The sequence below is a fragment of the Arachis ipaensis genome, chromosome B2 (assembly GCF_059453495.1).
Source record: "Arachis ipaensis isolate K30076 ecotype BB chromosome B2, ASM5945349v1, whole genome shotgun sequence".
In the NCBI taxonomy this organism is placed as follows: Eukaryota; Viridiplantae; Streptophyta; class Magnoliopsida; order Fabales; family Fabaceae; genus Arachis; species Arachis ipaensis.
In genome coordinates, this window is record NC_142437.1 from 17,352,547 (window position 1) to 17,371,829 (window position 19,283).

At 35.2% G+C, this 19,283-nt stretch overlaps 1 protein-coding gene and 1 long non-coding RNA gene across 2 annotated transcripts; both read right to left on the bottom strand.

Moving 5' to 3' along the window:
* Positions 1–525: 525 nt before the first annotated feature.
* Positions 526–1,203, bottom strand: LOC148573157 (uncharacterized). The gene has a single exon (XM_088505692.1). It carries the CDS (start codon positions 1,201–1,203, stop codon positions 526–528), a length of 678 nt encoding a protein of 225 aa, XP_088361818.1.
* Positions 1,204–15,964: 14,761 nt separating this feature from the next.
* LOC148573158 (uncharacterized) lies at positions 15,965–18,227 on the bottom strand. Its single transcript, XR_015904829.1, has 3 exons — positions 17,898–18,227; positions 17,723–17,792; positions 15,965–16,245 (listed from the first exon to the last, which is right to left on the bottom strand). It is a non-coding gene; the product is annotated as an uncharacterized LOC148573158 (long non-coding RNA).
* Positions 18,228–19,283: the final 1,056 nt, after the last annotated feature.

A 19,283-nucleotide genomic window follows, 5' to 3' on the forward strand; every position in this document is an offset into this window, starting at 1 on the left:
TCCGACAAGTGGGTCATCTCTCTGGCTTCATCCACCAAGTCTTATTCTACGGCCTCTTCGACTCCTCCTAGAAGTAGTCGTGGACTCGGCTCACCGATTTCTACGGGTATTATTGCATCTACCCCATAGGTGAGCCAGAAGGGCGTTTTCCCAATAGACGACTGCTGAGTTGTGCGGTAAGACCAGAGGACTGAGGCCAACTCGTCAGCCCATGCTCTCTTCTTCTCATCAAGTCATTTTTTGAGGCCTTGCAGGATGACCGTATTTGCCACTTCCACTTGGCCGTTGGTTTGGGGATGCTCCACAGACGAGAACTTTTGCTTTATGCCCAGGCCGGCCAGAAATTCTCCAAACTTTTGTCGGCAAACTGCGTCCCGTTGTCCGAGATGACGACTTCTGGTATTCCAAACTTGGCTATCACTTGTCCCACATGAACTTCCGACAGTTGACCGAGGAAATGCTGGCCATCGGCTCCGCCTCTACCCACTTTGTGTAATAGTCAATGGCTATGACTAGGTATTTGACCTACCCTGGTCCAACCGGAAAAGGCCTCAGCAGGTCGATTCCCCATTGCAAGAATGGTCGCGAGGCTGTTAACAGGCTTAGCTCGGCTGCCGGCGCCCTATAAAAGTTGGCGTTTTCCTGGCAGCTTTTACACTTCTTCACAAATTCTTTCGAGACCTCCATCATTGAAAGCCAATAATAACTAGCCCTGACAAGCTTTCTGGCCAAGGCCTTTCCACCAATGTGGTGGTCGCAACATCCCTCGTGGACCTCGCTTAGTACGTAGTCTGTTTGGTCGGGGTGTAGGCACTTCAACAGGGGTTGGCTGAGCCCTTTCTTGAACAACTGGCCTTGTATTACCGCATACTTGGCCACTTCTCTTCTTAACGCCTTTGCCATTTTGTCGTCCTCGGGGAGTACTCCCTTTTCCAAGAAATCCATGATTGGGTTCATCCAGGATGGAGGGTCGGTTGCCTGCGCCACGTGCAGGGTCACCGTCGGTTCCTTTACTAAGCCTTGTATCAGAGATCGGTTCCTGGTTCCTGGTTTGATGCTTGCTAGCTTTGATAAGAGGTCCGCTCGGGTGTTCCTTTCTCTTGGTATGTGATGCACTGTTACCTCGTCAAACTCCTCACTTAGTTTTCTGACTCTCACCAGATATTTCTGCAATAGGGAATCTCTGGCTTGGTATGCCCCCATTAATCTGTGATGTGACGACCTGGGAGTCGCTGCACACTTCAATTCTGGTTGCCCCGACCTTTTTTGCCAAAACTAATCCGCCCAGCAAGGCCTCGTATTCTGCTTGGCTGAAGCTCCGTCCTTGGAGTGCTCCTTTGGCCTTTCCCTGCTACCGGGTTGTCGAGCTTGACTGTGGGCAGGCTTCCGCTTATTGGCCGCCACAACCTTGCTGACCTCTTCATCGTTGATATACTCCCGAGCCACGTTTTGGATCTCTTGCATAGTCCATACGGGCTTGGTGGTAAGATGCTTCCTGAAGTCCTCGTTTAATAATCCATTCGTCAGGCATAAGCTGGCCACCGAATCGGTTAGGCTATCAATTTCCAAGCACTCGTCATTGAACCTGTCTAGGTACTTCCTAGTCGGTTCGCCAACTCTCTTGGTTACCCCTTGTAGGTTGATCGGATGCTTTGCCTTTGCGATACGTGTAGTGAACTGGGCTAGGAAGGCGCGGGCGATATCCCCAAGGTCGTCACCGAGCCTTGGGTTAGGGCGTTGAACCACCGAATTTCTGGTCCCACTAAGGTTACCAGGAAAGCGCGACATCTTACTTCATCACCCATCCATTCCAGGTTCATCTTGGCCTCAAAGGCCGTTAGGTGTTCCTGGGGGTCTTGGGTCCCATCATACTTCATGTCCGTTGGCTTATCGAAGTGCTTCGGTAGCCGGACTTCCAGGATCGAATGGTGGAAAGGGGTTGCCCCCATGACCATTAGTTGTCGCCTTCTCCTCGGTCTTTCTCTACTGTCTTCTCTGTGCGGTCGGCTTCTCCTTGACCCCTCTCTGTTGTCTTCTTGATGTGGTCGACTTCTCCTTGGTCTTTCTCTGCTGCCTTCTTGGTCTTCCTTTACGGTATCTCTTGACGGTGATCTGGAGTAAATCACAGGATCTCTCCATCTTCTGGGCACTTTCCTACTTTCCTGGCTCTCTGACCCTGATCGGTGGCACGGGGTGCGCCCGGAATGACTTCTTCGGAGACCTCTCTCTCTCCTTTGAGGAGACCGAGAATGGTCTTGAATCGGAGTCAGTTGTTGGTGCTCTTTGCCAGCCACTTCTCGTTCTAGGTTTTGCACTCTGTGACGCAGTTCTTGTATTATTCTGGCGCTGTCATTACCTGTTCCCCCAAAGGGTCGTCTCTCGGGTTGCCACGAGGAGATCTAGTGCACTTGCGAGAGGGAGCCTCTGTGGCTACCCTACCGCTTCTGTGGTCCATCCCTTCCCCGCGGGTCCCGCCTCCGTTGTTCGCCTCTACTGGACCCAAAATAAAGTCCATATCGGCCAGTCCCCACAGACGGCGCCAATGTTCGGTTGGTCGGTTACCGGACGGTTCGGAGGTGTTTGCTGGGTGTGAAGATGGGTGCTAGCCATAATCTGGGTCTGTGGCATGAAAGGCGGGGGCAGCCGACTTCCCGAGCTCTTCGTGAGGCGAGGGGGGTGCCACCTGCAAGGACACTCCGACGCTCAAGTCAAAAAATGTGCAGGTGGTATGGGAGTAAGTGATACGATGACATACCTTGGGGGAGGGGTAGGACCCTCCCCTTATATATCCTGTCAGTAGGGCGGGCCCCACACAGGGAGGCCTCCTTCCTGGAAGTTTCCTTCCCCATAGCTGTCATGCAGCTGGTAGCGGGGGTGCGTGTCCGGGTTGCAGACTGGACAGATCATGTGCGTTAACCCGACCGAGCGGGTCGGAATGTTCTCGGGCCGGGTCAGCCAGCATGCCAGCTGGGCTGGGCCGTAACAGAAATACTACTATTTTAAGAACTATTTAACAAATTGTTATCATTCTAAAATATGTTATTCAGTTGTCATCTTTTTACCATTGTGATAATTTTTTTTTGTTAGCTGTTAACTGGAATTAGTTAAACTAGCTTGTGACATTTGTATTGAAATAGCTAAAGTATTCTGTGACTTTAGCATAAGGTCGCTAAGCTCGACAACAATATTAGTGAAAGATCCGCTTCCCTAAAAAATGACTTCGATGTGTCATATGGCAAAAAACTATTAATATATATGTAAATTAATATTAAATATTAGAAAATGATTGATAATAAATAATTAAATTAACATTAACGACAAATATTAACTTATATAAAAACATATTAGTTATTTAATAAATAAAAAAAACATAAATATAAATGGATCATGAAAATTATAATTTGAAACATATGATTGTCGAGTTATTAGAGTCGATCAAGCTAAATTTATTCCTTATAAATAAATTATGATTTTATTGACCCAACTTGTCCATTTTTACAAGCAAACCAACTTACAAATGTCATTTTAGAAAATTTCTATGATACTAAAAGAAAAATTCTTTCATTCATACATGTCAATCTGATAATTTATTGTATATATATGTTCTGTATTGTAAAATGTACCTAAATCTTGCTCAATAAAAAAGAGTGAGCACAGGAACTTGTTCCAATCATGACAAATTTTATCTAATAATTAATGGTGACACAAAATTAATTCTGCTATTACGATCTTTTAATTATTAATATCATTAAGTATTTTAAAATATTTGTGAATGTTTTAGTTTGTAAATTGATGAGCGGATAATTTATACGCCTTTTGGCATTGTTTTTAGTATGTTTTTAGTAGAATCTAGTTACTTTTAGGGATGTTTTCACATTTCTGGACTTTACTATGAGTTTGTGTGTTTTTCTGTGATTTCAGGTATTTTTTGGCTGAAATTGAGGGACTTGAGCAAAAATCAGATTCAGAGGTTGAAGAGACATCTGGGTGGTCTACTATTGATTTCGTTGCGCGGGGATGCGATTAGCCAAGCTGGGGCAAACTAAGCCGTCCGGCCCCCTACCGAGGACAAGAGGGAAGAACCCCTTCAAATAGGGTGAATCCGTTATAGTTGCGGAAAGCGATCACCCATGAGAAGCCTACGTCCACGCTGAGTTCGTTTTCTCTTTTTTTTTTTCTCAGTGGTTTTTCGATCAATGCCGAATAACCCTATTCTATTAGCTAAGCCCGTAGGGTGTAAATGGATAAGACCAATAGGGGGGAGATCCTCAGTAGTGGTGACTCTTTCACTCTTCCTTCCACGGACTAATACATGTACCGAATGCTCATACGGGAAAGTTGACTCCTGGGTCTGGAACGAAGTCTCCGAAAAATCCTTTCTTTCTCGCCTAAAATAACTTAAGCCTAAAACGAAGTAAGAGGCCGGGTCAACAATCTGGAGTGCTTTCATCAAATGATGCATATCATATGGGGAATTTTATGATCTATAAACCGTCCCTAACGAACGATCGCGAAGACAGACAGAGAAGGTGGTTATCCTATTTTTAAAATGCCTTGGATGAAAAAGTCGAATACTAACCTCTTCCTTGAAGACCCTGTATTGCTTATCTTTGTTGGCGGTGTACACTACTTTACTGAAAACGCGCCACCATAACCAGATGATTGGAGAAGAAGATCGGAGACCTACAATAGCAGCAAGGACGAAGTAAGGGAGAATAACGACTTGAATAGTCGGGTTCAAGCCCAGCAGGAGTGCATCCAGGCCAGGTTATTCGCAGGGAATATCAAAGGACTGCTGATGCTGTTGGATTCTGACCTCTCTGCACTCAAAGTGGATTTTCTGGAGTTACAGAACTCAAAATGGCGCGCTTCTAATTGCGTTGGAAAGTAGACATCCAGGGCTTTCCAGCAATATATAATAGTCCATACTTTGGCCAAGTTTAGATGACGTAAAAGGGCGTTGAACGCCAGTTCTACGCTGCAGTCTGGAGTTAAACGCCAGAAACACGTTACAAGCCAGAGTTGAACGCCAGAAATACGTTACAAACTGGCGTTCAACTCCAAGAATGACCTCTCCACGTGTAAACTTTAAGCTCAGCCCAAGCACACACCAAGCGGGCCCCGGAAGTGGATTTATGCATCAATTACTTACTTCTGTAAACCCTAGTAACTAGTTTAGTATAAATATGACTTTTTACTATTGTATTTTCATCTTTTGATCATTTTTAGATCTCTAGACCTCCATGGGAGGCTGGCCACTCGGCCATGCTTACCCTATATTCACTTATGTATTTTCAACGGTAGAGTTTCTACACACCATAGATTAAGGTGTGGAGCTCTGCTGTTCCTCATGAATTAATGCAAAGTACTACTATTTTTCTATTCAATTCAACTTATTCCGCTTCTAAGATATTCATTCGCACTTCAACATGAATGTGATGAACGTAAAAACCATCATCATTCCCCCACGAACGCGTGCCTGACAACCACTTCCGTTCCACCTTAGATTGGATGATTATCTCTTAGATCTCTTAATCAGAATCTTCGTGGTATAAGCTAGATTGATGGCGGCATTCATGAGAATCCGGAAAGTCTAAACGTTGTCTGTGGTATTCCGAGTAGGATTCTGGGATTGAATGACTGTGACGAACTTCAAACTCGCGAGTGCTGGGCGTAGTGACAGACGCAAAAGGAGGGTGAATCCTATTCCAGTATGATCGAGAACCTCAGATGATTAGTCGTGCTGTGACAGAGCATTTGGACCATTTTCACAAGAGGATAGGATGCAGCCATTGACCACGGTGATGCCTCCAGATGATTAGCCATGCAGTGACAGCGCATCGGACCATTTTCACAGAGAGGATGAAAAGTAGCCATTGACAATGGTGATGTCCTTACATAAAGCCAGCCATAGAAAGGAGTAGGACTGATTGGATGAAGACAGCAGGAAAGCAGAAGTTCAGAGGGACGAAGGCATCTCTATACGTTTATCTGAAATTCTCACCAATGATATACATAAGTATTTCTATTTTTATTTTCTGTCTATTTATTATTTATTTTCGAAAACTCCATAATCAATTATTATCTGCCTGACTGAGATTTACAAGATGACCATAGCTTGCTTCATACCAACAATCTCCGTGGGATCGACCCTTACTCACGTAAGGTTTATTACTTGGACGACCCAGTGCACTTGCTGGTTAGTTGTATCGAAGTTGTGAATGAAAAACGATTTATTAAGACGTGCGTACAGAGTTTTTGGCGCCGTTGCCTGAGATCACAATTTCGTGCACCATAAATCTATCATTATGCCAGAAAAATTTTACAAGTAAACTTAGTTTGTATGGGCTAAAATTACTAAAATATTTTGCATATGACAGAAGGAAGAGAAAAAAGAATGACCTTTTTATTAGGCCATGTGACATAAATCATGTAAAGAATAGAAAGCAGTTTTAAAGTGTAAAGGGAAGTAGTGATAGGTGTGAGTGGAATGTAGGACTGGCAACGGATATAATAACATAGGGTAGAGTAGGGTTTGGATTTAATCTAATCCTATCTGCAGGTTAAAAACATAAAATTTAACTCTATCCTACTTGCGAATTAAAAATCTCTCAATCCTAATCCTACTTGCACCTTAAAATTCTCAACCCTATCATATTTGACCCTACTAGCAGAAAAATTAAAATTTTTCAAACAAATATAAAATTCAAGCATTCCATCTTTCATACAAATTAATAAATAGAAAGTAAGAAACTAAGTTCAATAAAATTAAAAGCAATAAAATCTTAAATAAATCTAATATAAAATTATAAATAGCATGATCATTAAATTCTTAATAAAATTAAAATAACACAAACAAAGATAAATGTCTTGTCCTTCTTTTTCTAACTCTAAGTTCTAGCAACATTCTTCTTTAAATAACATAATAAATTAGTAGTTAAAATGATTAGCTTAGTAGTTATGTTGAACTTTTACAAGAAAAAAATTGTGGATTCAATACTCACTTCCTTCATTATACATATAATTTTTAAATATATAGTATATTAACGGTGCGGGTAGAATAGGGTAGGGTAGGGTAGGGTAGAGTATTCCTAAACCCGAACCCCACCCTACCCACAAGTAAACCTGCACTCTACCCTACCTGTAACGGGTAGGATAAACAACCCTGTTCGATTGGGTTAGGTCGGACTGAGTATGCGCAGATAAGGTATATATTGTCAGCCCTAGAGTGGAGGGACATTGAGGTTCATCGACAGAGGCTTTAGCTGTCACCAAAATCCTAAACCCAAATAACTATTCATTAAATCATTGATTATAAACTTACAAAATTACCCCTAATCACTAAAACTCATATCCTAAACCGAATTATTAGGCAACCATACAATCTAATCGCATTTCATACTACCAAAATCATATAAACAATAAAATCTATAAAATAATACTGAGCGCTAATTCTTTAAACAAATTAATAGTGATGAGCACTAATTCATCTTCCTTTAAAGTTGAAAAGAACTAAATAACGTCATCCTTTTTCTCACATTCTCTCATCACAATCTCTAAGAAGTTCAATCTGATCTGTACATAATTTTGTCTGATCTAGTTTGTTACAGACTAAATTTAGTCTCATGTTTTTTTAAAATTTAAATTTATTAGTACGTTAGTTAGACCTAAATTTATAAATAAGTTTAATAGATCTGTCAAGTTATTATATGAGCATATTAAAATATAAATAAATATATGAATAATTTTTTATAATTAAAAAATTGTTAAATTTTTTAATTTTTTATATTTTATTTAAATATTTTTGTATATTGTAAATATTGAATTTGGTGTATCGTATAAAATAATTTTTCAATAAAAATATCATATCTTTTATCAGATTTTAAATAAGACTAAATTTAATAACAAAATGAGATTTAATTCTTAATATATATACTAAATTGTAGGTTAAATTTAAATCAACTAACTATATTATAATCTTAATAGTAAACTTGGACTTATTTTCACCTTTACAAAAAATTAAAAAGTTCATGTTAACCGTAGTATACAAAAAAAAAAGAAAAAGAAAACTTAATAATGTGACTTAGAAGTTGGTTTTGCGATAGATTTATTATGTTAGATCAATTGATTGGACAATAAAAATTGATATAAAAATGATTAAGGAATAATATTTTTTTATTATTATAAACCATAAAAATAATTATTTAGAAATGAATTATGTCGAATAGAAAAATAATATATAGCCATAAAAGTTTTTTTTATTGTTAATTAAAAAAGTAAAGCTGATGTGAAGAAACTGCAAATTCAAATTTTTTATTTTGTTTACTCAATGGTTATGGCTGTATATATAATAATAATTTTATAGAGCAAAATCACAAGTACTTACCTTGTCTTACGGATAGAGTAAAAAAATTTAACAGTAAAGTATTAAATTAGTCTCTTACGTTTGGATTTAATTTTGTTTTGGTTTCTAAAATTTAAAGTGTCCTATTTGAATTCAAAAAAATTTTATTTAATTTTAATATAGTTCTACCATAAAGTCAATGTTAATTAATTAATGTCATTGTTTCACCAGACCTTAATGTCCTTTCCTAAAGAAGAAGTGCAAACTCGCAAGGCACAGGATCAGCAGTGGATGCATCAACGCAAGCCACTGGCCTTAGTTTAAGCACATGAAAAGTATCTTCAAGAACTCACTCTTCGTCGGAAAGTTCACCAGTGGCAACGACGACAGGGTAACCGTAACCTCTATCACAGGAAACTTCCCTTGACAACCAAAAAGTTTGGTTATATAAGTTTTCTATATCTGAAAACTAAGTTTCTTTAATTATTTAACATTGACTTCACGGCAGGATTATATTGAATTAAATTAATGGGCTTGTGACATTTGTATTGAAATAGTTAAAGCATTCTGTGACTTTAGCATAAGGTTGCTGAGCCCGATAACAACATTAGTGAAAGATTCGCTTCCCTAAAAAACAACAACGATGTCACCTGGCAAAAAAAATTATTAATATATATGTAAATCAATATTAAATATTAAAAAATAATTGATAATAAATAATTAAATTAACATTAACGATAAATATTAATTTTTATAAAAACATATTAGTTATTTAATAAATAATAAAATATAAATATAAATAGATCATAAAAATTATAATTTAAAACATATGAGTGTCGAGTTATTAGAGTCGATCAAGCCAAATTTATTCCTTATAAATAAATTATGATTTTATTGACTCAACTTATCTATTTTTACAAGCAAATCAACTTACAAATATCATTTTAGAAGATTTCCATGGTACGGAAAGAAAAATTCCTTCATTCGTACGTGTCAATCTAAAAATTTATTGTATATATATGTTCTGTATTATAAAATATACCTAAATATTGCTCAATAAAAAAGAGTAAGTACAGAGACTTGTTCCAATTATGACAAATTTTATCTAACAATTAATGGTGACACAAAATTAATCTTGGTGTTACGACATTTTAATTATAAATATCATTAAGTATTTTAAAATATTTGTGGATGTTTTAGTTTGTAAATCTAACATTATACCAGAAGAATTTTACAAGTGAACTTGGTTTGTTTGGGCAAAAGTTACCAAAATATTTTGCTTATGACAGACGAAAGAGAAAAAAGAATAACCTTTTTATCACGCCATGTGGCATAAATCATGCAAAGAAAGGAAAGCAGTTTTAAAGAGTGAAGGAAAGTAGTGATTAGGTGTGAGTGGAATGTAGGACTGGCAATGGATATAATAACATAGGGTAGAATAGGGTTTGGATTTAATCTAATCCTATCTGTAGGTTAAAAACATAAAGTTCAACTCCATCCTACTCGCGAATTGAAAATCTCTTAAATACTAATATAAAATTATAAATAGCATGATCATTAAATTCTTAATAAAATTAAAATAACATAAACAATGATAAATGTCTTGTCTTTCTTCTTCTAAGTTCTAGCAACATTACTCTTTAAATAACATAATAAATTAGTAGTTAAAATGATTAGCTTAGTAGTTATTTTGAGTTTTTACAAGAAATAAGTTATGGATTCAATACTCACTTTCTTCACTATATATATAATTTTCAAATATATAATATATTAAGGGTGCGGGTAGGATAGGGTAGGATAGGGTAGAGTATATTCTAAACCCATACCCCGCCCTACCCCCAAGTAAACCTGCACTCTCAACTACCTATAACGGGTAGGATAGACAACCCTGCTCGATTGGGTTAGGTCGGATTGAACACATGCGGATAAGGTATATATTGTCAACCCTAGAGTGGAGGGACATTGAGGTTCATCGACAGAGGCTTTAGCTGACACCAAAATTCTAAACCCAAATAACTATTCATTAAATCATTGATTATAAATTTACAAAATTACCCCTAATCACTAAAACTCATATCCTAAACCGAAGTATTAGGCAACCATACAATCTAATCCAAATTCATACTACCAAAATCATATAATTATAAAAAATTAATCTTCTACACAAGTTTGTTTCATAAATTTAACAAACCTAGTTCCCATAACAAATTAATTTTATCACATGAGTTTTATTAACACAAACATTTCATGTAAAATTTTCAATCTAAAACAAAAATCATTATACATCATGGGTCAACTTCACATTCTATCCATATTTCTTTATAAAAATCTAACTCTAACCCTAAATTTCCAAATTGAGAAACTCTAACCTTAAACCCCTTGCCTCAGCCACACCTTCACCCCTGTTTCACCCCCCTTCAGCGTAACACGCCCACCCCACGCAAAGAAGAGAGTATCGCACGAGGAGAGGGAGCTGCGCCAGTCGTCGCGGTCACACTGCCGCCGCTATGCTCCATGTCGTTGTCGCTGCCGTTCACAAAGAGGAGAGAGACGTTGAGACAGAGAGCAGTGCCAAAGGAAGAGGATCCGCCATCATCGTCGATTCGTGCTCACCAAAGGAAGTTGTTGCCATAGATGAGTTGTCCGCTGTGACGTGTGCGAGAGGAGGGAAGTTGTGTGTTGTTGTTGTCGCCTCAAGCTGCCAAGCAGTCGCCGTTTCTGCTCGGGGTTGTCGTCGTTTCGTCACTGCTAAAGGAGAAGACACGTCCGAGAGAGAAAGAACCAGGGGAAGTGATGCACAAAGGAGGCTAATCGGAAGACTACCAATATCATTGAATATTCCATTTAATTGTGGAAAAAGGCCAGGCGGCCTGTCAGGGGCCTGTAGCCTGGTCTGTGTTTGGCCTGGCCTGTTATAAAATAGGCATATGTTCAGACTTTTATAAAAATCTTATTATGTTAATAGGCCAGGTTCAGGCTCACTAATTAGCCTTATTGGCTTCTCAAGCCTGCCTGGACCTGTTAGTACATAATTACATATATAAATAATTTTTTTATTTTTAATAAAATTATGAGATATTTTAAATTTATTATATTTAATTATAAATAGTTTTGTATATTTTAAATACTTTAAAATTTAAAATTTTTTATAAATATTAAATATGACATATTAAATATAAATATGTTTATTAAAAAATAATTTTTTTAAAATAATATTTTTATTTTTGTAAAAAAAAATTATCAGGCCTTTTAGCAGGCTTCAGGCCAGCACAGGCTGAATAACAGACTAGGCTTAGTACTTAAAAAAAAAGCCAAGGCCAGACTCAGGCCAATTGACTACATGACAGGCCAAGCCTGTTAAGAGCAAAATCTGGCCTGGCCTGACCTGTTTTCACCCCTAATTCCATTCAACTATATACGTATAGTCATAGTAGCTAGAATCTCGATTTAATTCTTAAAATCTTCCGATATTACGATTTTAAATGAGTCAATCGATTTTATGAAATTTTGACTAGGAGTAACGATTTTACGATTTAAATCTTGTTAAGATTTTACGTTTTACGTACTTAATTTGCTTTTTCAATTTTACGTAAAATTTCGATTTTCTTTACCTTGCGTATAGCACACTAAAATATTTAAACACCTCAAAAAGGATGTCACGTACATTGGACAGAATAGACCTTAGTTGTATGGTGAATATCAACTATATTGGTGTTAAGTTAATGTAAGCCTTTTTTTTTCTTTTTACCCTAGATCTTTTTATATACCTCATGAAAATTTTATTTCTCCGCTCACTCTATTATTTTTTTTACATTGTATGCAGTTTAACATAAGCTCACGTCCAACAATTATCTATCCTAAACCACAGGCTAAATACCAAAAAAATATGACAATAATATTAAAAATTATTTAATATTAGCACTTTTTGCAACTATTGAGAGTTACTGAGCGAGATTCAGGTGATTTTTATATAGCATGATACGTAAGTTCAGTAGGTGATGAAAGAATCTTCCTTTAACATTGTAGAATTTTTTATATTATAAACCAAATAAATTCTTAACTAATACATAAGAAATGCAAAAGTATTTCAAAAAAAAATAATTTGTTCTGATAAGTTAATTAAGTAAATTATAGAAAGCTTATCAACATTTATTGTATTAATTGACACTGCTAACAAGTAAGATGATTTAGATTATCTTTAATACAAGAATTATTAGATATTATTGCATTAAACTTTTTTACAACTAAACTTGATTTAGATTCAATACTTAAAAATTAAAACTAAGAATTTTAAATATTCTTAACATACACTTTTTTAAGTCTAAGCAGGGATGGATCCAGAAATAGTATCATGCGGGCCAATAACATATATAATATTAAAAAATTATGAAAAAATTTATATAATGTAAAATGCATTACAAAAATATATTGATAGAGAATATATTTTAAAGTACAAAAAATATATATGTACTTTTTATTAACAAAGTGGTCGATTCTTCGTTTCATAAAATTCATCGATAATAGAATTTGTGTCAAATTTTTCTGCAATTTTTTTTCAATATAATTAAAAGACAATTAGCAAGAAATTTATCTTTCATTTTGTTTCTAAATTATTCTTCACAATATTCATAGCTGAAAAAGAACTCTCATTTTTAGTAGTTGAAACCGAGAAAATTAATACCAAATGAATCAAGAAGGACGCTCACAAGAAGAAAAAAATATACTTTATGGGAATTGAAAAATTTTATTTAATTAAAAAATATTAGTAATAATATCTTTTCAAATTCTTTTAATATTGTTACTTACTTTTTAAATATTAGAAATCATTAATATTTAGGTTAGACTGGATTTTTATTTATATTAGACTAAATACTAAATAAATTTTTAAAAAAATTAAATCGTACTTAATAACTTATAACTATTAATCTTTTTTTAAAAAAGTTGAGGGGCCGAGGCCTCCACTCGCCCCCCCGTAAGTCCGTCCCTGAGTCTAAGAATGATTCAGATTGAGTCAGACACGAGTCTAAAAAATTTACATATATTATTTTTATAAGCATTATGAAGATTTAAGAGAGATCCAAACTAAATCAAAACACTAACCTAATAATTTTAGATAATTTTTTTTTTACAATCTTTTCAGGTCTAAAAATTACTAATAAATTAATTTAAAAAGATATCAGTATTGTGTTTAAATTAGAAACACTTTATAGTTTTTGACGTTCTAGTTCTAGAATATAATAAAATATTAAAACTATCTGATATTTATAATTGAATCTAGTGTAAAATAAATTTAAAGTATAAACTAAATACATTTTAAATACTCGTTTGAGGTACAAGAGAGAATTTTACAAAGAAAAAAAAGAAAGAATATAAGAAAACATATATGAAAAGTTTTGTAGCAATTTAACACTATGCTATTTCTTAATGTTCCATACTTCCATGCTTGCTTTGTTTGCATTTTGTCAAAATAATGTTGAAAATCATTCTTCCTTCATTACAGGTTGAATTTTTAATATAAGTACCTTTTATTTTATAAAAATAGTAGACCTATTTTATACTTGTGACAATAATAAAGTGAGAAAGTTATTTTTTAAATATTTTAGGATTTAAAATTTTTAGAGCCAAAAGTATCCGTTTGAATTGGGTGCATTTCTAAAGGAATGTTGTATCTAGTGCTTAGTTTTTGAGATTTATGAACTAAACTATCATTGCTTCTTAGGTGGGCACAATATTTAGATTTATCTTTTAGAAAAGAGTTAATAGTCAAAATCGTCCCTGAAAGATACATCGATCTCTATTTTCGTCCTCGAAAGAAGAAAATAATCAAATTTGCCCTCGAAAGATAATAGATCTGGTCGCATAGCCCTTTCGTCATCTCTTCCGTTAATCCTTCCGTCATCTCCTTCTATGGTAAAATTTTCTATGAGACATTCTATCAAACATCTTATATGCATCATGCTTAACCCATCAGACCTTATCCTATGGTGAAATCCCAGAGCTTGAGACAGAGAAGAATTTCTTGCATATTCTTTGAGCGTGGTGTGGTAAAGCATATCGAACTTATCGTGGTCGTCGATAGTATCAAAGGCATATGAGGCTTCGAAGATGCTGTCAAGACTGCAGAACAAGTGCTAGTGGTATAAGCCATTCTTGAGGACAAGGGAAAGGAATTAGCGGAGCTCGGTGAGAGAGTTGCAGATCTCTAGGAGAACTGAAGAAACCGCCTAGCCACTTGCGATGGGAAGAGTAAGCATCTGAATAGATGGCGCAGAGTGCGGCACAGTATTTGGCGATGGGAAGAGCAAGCATCAGAATGGAATCTTGAGCGCTGTGGTGATGAAAGTCAGCGGGACGGCGCTGCAGTAGTTATGGAATTTCAAGGAAGAACGACATCTATGGTTATCGAAGCAAGAGTTGGTGGCCATAGAGTTTCAGTGTTGAGGAAGAGAATCACCAAGGAAGAAGATGGCTAATGAGTGGGGTTTCTAAAGTTGGTGGGTCGGATTTAAGCCTTTGTTGGGATAGCCCACGAAAAAAACGACGTCGTTTTATGTGTTAAAATGTAACTTAACATGCCACGTCATTTTCTGTTAAGAAAAATAACGGAAGAACAAACATCATTAGGTCAGCTATCTTTCGAGGACAAATTTGATTAATTTATTCTTTCGGAGATGAAAATGAAAATCTAGCGAGGTATCTTTTAGGGATTATTTTGATTATTCACTCTCTAGAAAATTATTAATTGGTTTTCTAGTTTTTTTTCCTTTTAAATTATCAAAAAATAATGTATAAATTAAAATTAATTTTGTATAAAATTAATTTTAAAGGAAAAATTTGGTTTTAAAGATAAAAAACCCATTTTAAAGGAAAAAAACTATTTTTAAATAAAAAATTAGTTTTTACATAAAAAATAAATATTTTTTAGATCGATTTTTATTTTTATGATCTGTTTATTAATTTTATAATTTTTTAATAATTACTTTTATTATTTAAAGTTATCTTGGGTTATTAACTTAATTCAAATTTCTAGTTAATCAAAAGTCAAGTTTGATTTTTTTTAGTTAACCTTAATCATGTTTACCCTTTAAAAAGAGATTTCGGATTCACTTTTAAATACTGATACATAAAATTAAGAAAAAGTTAAATAGATATGTATAAATTAATTGCTTTCGATTAGATTTGATACAAATTATTTTTTCATTTTAACTTAATTTTAACTTTGATTTTATTGGACTAAAATTAATTTTATCTTCAAATCAGCAACAAAAAGATTTATACTATCATTAAATTATATTTAAGAGTATAAGAATAAAATATTTTTATCACTATCAGATAAAAAATATTATCTATGAATATTTTGATTAAATATATAGCATTTTAAATTCTATCTAAACTATTTTTAAAAATCATAATTTAAAATTTGATCTACAGAATGGATTTATAAAAATAATAACTAATTAAAAATTTCTTAGATATATTTCAAGATAAGAGTTTTTACTCTATTTCGTACGCATCATTAATTTAAAAAAAAAAGTTGATTAAAAACACTAATTTTAAATTTAGAAAATTTAAACTTAAAAAATAAAAATAACGTATATTACTAATGTATCACAATATGCATAAAACGGAACAAATCTTTCAGCACTTTTAAATTTAATTCCTTACCCCATGGATTAAATTAAAATAAGATAAGATAAAACACTATGCTTTCTCTTTTTTTTACCCGTTCCGTCCCTTTATAAACCATTGTTTGCTTCCCAAATTCCCATCATTGGACTCATATATATATATAGTCATCACAAGGCTCTTATTATTTCCTATCAATCTATCGTTACACCAATGGCCATGCGAAAGATTTATGCATCTCTCCCTGCTGTAGCTGCCGGAGTTGGATTCTTCTTCTATAATGCGAAGGTAAGAAAAAGATATCTATTATTTATATTCATATAAAATGTTATATAATTCCAAAAAGTAACATCAAAGTTTCTATGAACGCAGGAACATGCAAGAAGAATTTCAGCATCTAATCAGGAAACAATATCTACAACAAGAGTGGTGGAAGAACAAACCAAGGCCATTAGAGAACCAAGTGTGGCACCACAGTTTGATGGTTTGCATTGTTTTGAAACATTTGTTATGAACAAGGTAAAAGAAAAAGATATGTATTTATTTTTGTTCATATAAAGTGTTATATAATTCCAAAAAGTAACATAAGGTTTCTATGAACGCAGAAACTTGCAAGAGAGATTTCAGCATCTAATCAAGAAACAATATCTACAACAAGAGCAGTGGAAGAACAAACCAAGGCCAGTAGGAAACCAAGTGTGGCACCACAGTTTGATGGTTTGCATTGTTTTGAAACATTTGTTATGAATTAAATTCTCTGAAAGATGTACAACTTAACTGATTCTGTGAGTTAAATAAAACAGTAGAAGAATTCATATTTGTTCTTTTAACTAATTTGTTTCAATTTATTTCAAATCATTCAAGATAGATATAGACACATGGTTAATTTCCACTGTAAACCATCCTTAATTGTTAAACGTAACAACATTGCATGCTATAACAGACTTAATTAACCGGGAAATTTGAAAAAAAGAATGAAATTTTATGATGCAACTGAGTTTATACAACCATCATACTCTGTAGTCTGGACCAACAATTTTTCACGGTCCAAATCAGGAAAAACTTCAATGACTACCCCTCAACAGTAGCCGATGGTAAATTATATTATTTTCCAATCGACATTATTTTTTTTATAATGATTTTGCCTACAACAATAAAATCTAAGGTTCTAATAGAACTCCTTCAATTGCTTGTTCTATATAATGGATTACACCTATCATCATCTTCTACCTATAATGGCAAATCTTGCAACACCAAATATACAAGCAATTTTAAGAAAAATAGCCTATAAAAATGCACAAATCGTTTTACACAGTGAACATATTACAAGCTGTTAGGCATTTGAAACGTGGTATGTTCAAGATCCGAAAATGATCAAATGAAAAATCAAGAACTGCAAGCTATCATATGCATGGCACTTATACATTGTGCTTAATGAAGATAGATCAGTGAACCTAAATTGCAAGCATAACAGAAGCAAACTAAGGCCTTCCTCCACCCATACCCTATCTTTTAATTAGGCTCAAATGACAAGCAAACCAGAAAAAAATTAGGGCTCCAGAATGTTAATTAGTTCATTCTTAGTATCAACGTTTAATCACACATAAGAAAATTAAGGTTCTATTTGGGCATAACAGAGCACATAACAGATCATAGAAGAGGAATTCTCTCTTGTCCCTGTTTGGATTCAACTCTGGGGACTTCCGGAGCAATACTAGAAACTCCTATACAACAAGGTGAAGATAAAATTACCTGGTAAAAGGAGAAATCTGGAGAATATTCGGTGGCTTCAGGATATGAAGTAGTGTTCCAGTTTTGGAACCTGAAAAATACCCCCAAAGTTAAGAATATTTTGTGAAAGACTTTACATGAAGGGATCCCGATGAAGGAAAATCTTAATTCAAGATTTCAAAAACATAAACCCTACCTGTCTGATTTGTGATGCTATGGAGGAATCGGTACACCATTGCCTGTGGGGATGTGAAAGCGTGGTTGAAGCATGGGATCTTGTAGGACTTCCGCTACTGAATCAAGCTATGGAGCCATGGAGATGGTGGTTATTTTTAATGGAGTCTTTGAATCTCGAAGGAAGAAGGAGCTTGCTGCGAACCTTGTCTGGTGCATCTGGAGAGCAAGGAATGCTGCTGTCTTTGAGAATCATCGACGATTACCGGTGGAAATAGCTGAAGAAGCTTGCCGCATGACTGAGGAGAGATGTCTCTTACATGGGCACGGATTCCATGCGCCGTGCGTGTTTGGCTAATCAGTATGCCTAACATTTAATTTTAGCTGACTGGTACGCTAGGTAAAGAGAGCCATTGGTTTTTTTATTTTTTAACTTAATGGTAGGGATTGTCCTGTTATTTGTCTGTTTTGATTGGCTAGTGAATACTTTTTGTAGGTTTTGTGTCATAAGAGTCACTTTAAAAATTTTAATTTTTTGGTGGTTATTATTATAGATCTAATATTTATCTGGGTTAATAATTTAATATAGCAAAAATTTATAATTTTGTAAATTTAAATTAATTAGAGTTAATTATTCTGTTTTATGTTAAACTAAAAAACGATGAAGTTGGGCTGAGAAAAGAGATTTTTCGTGGACGTTTGTTGCTGTCACCTTCGTGGCTTTTATGCTGTTCAAGTTGCAGAAAATTACTCCGTGTGGAATCGCCGGTCAAGATTGTGCACGTTCACTAAACGGCGCATCTGCCTCGATGAAATTGAAAAATTTTACCTTAGCCGGTTACTGTCATCGCCGTAACATGAATAACAAATACCGGTGGTTTGGTTTGGGCAGATGTTTAGATTTGTCCGAGAGAATTAGCGGCGAAGGATCGGAGCGGCGTAAAGACGGTGGGCGAGAGACTGGCTAACGAGAGGGCAGAAGATGTTTCGGGTCGGGTCATGTTAGCACACAGTTGGGTTAAACTTGATTGCATCCATTTAAGCAATACTCATCTGAAAAGAAGATTAGACTTGTATAGACTAATTATTTTTTACATGGAGACCAATTTCTATACTATGGAACTGTTGAACATAAGGATGTGGACACTTTTGAAAGGATGGAGTCGTTGAAATTTTCGGTGAAGTGTCGACAATGGATTTTGGGCGTGCCGAATAAAATGCTGCCAAAGTCACCATAGCTGAGTGGGGGAAGAAAAGGAGTTGCTAGTGCGACGGAAGAGCGAGTAGGAGAGGTGGTGGGAAGGTTTCAGTCCTTATCGGCGCTGGAGATAATAGAAGGGACGGTTTACTACGGCAGAGGAAGGAGAGGGAGAAAACCTGGAAGAGGAGGTTAGGGGCGATAATAATT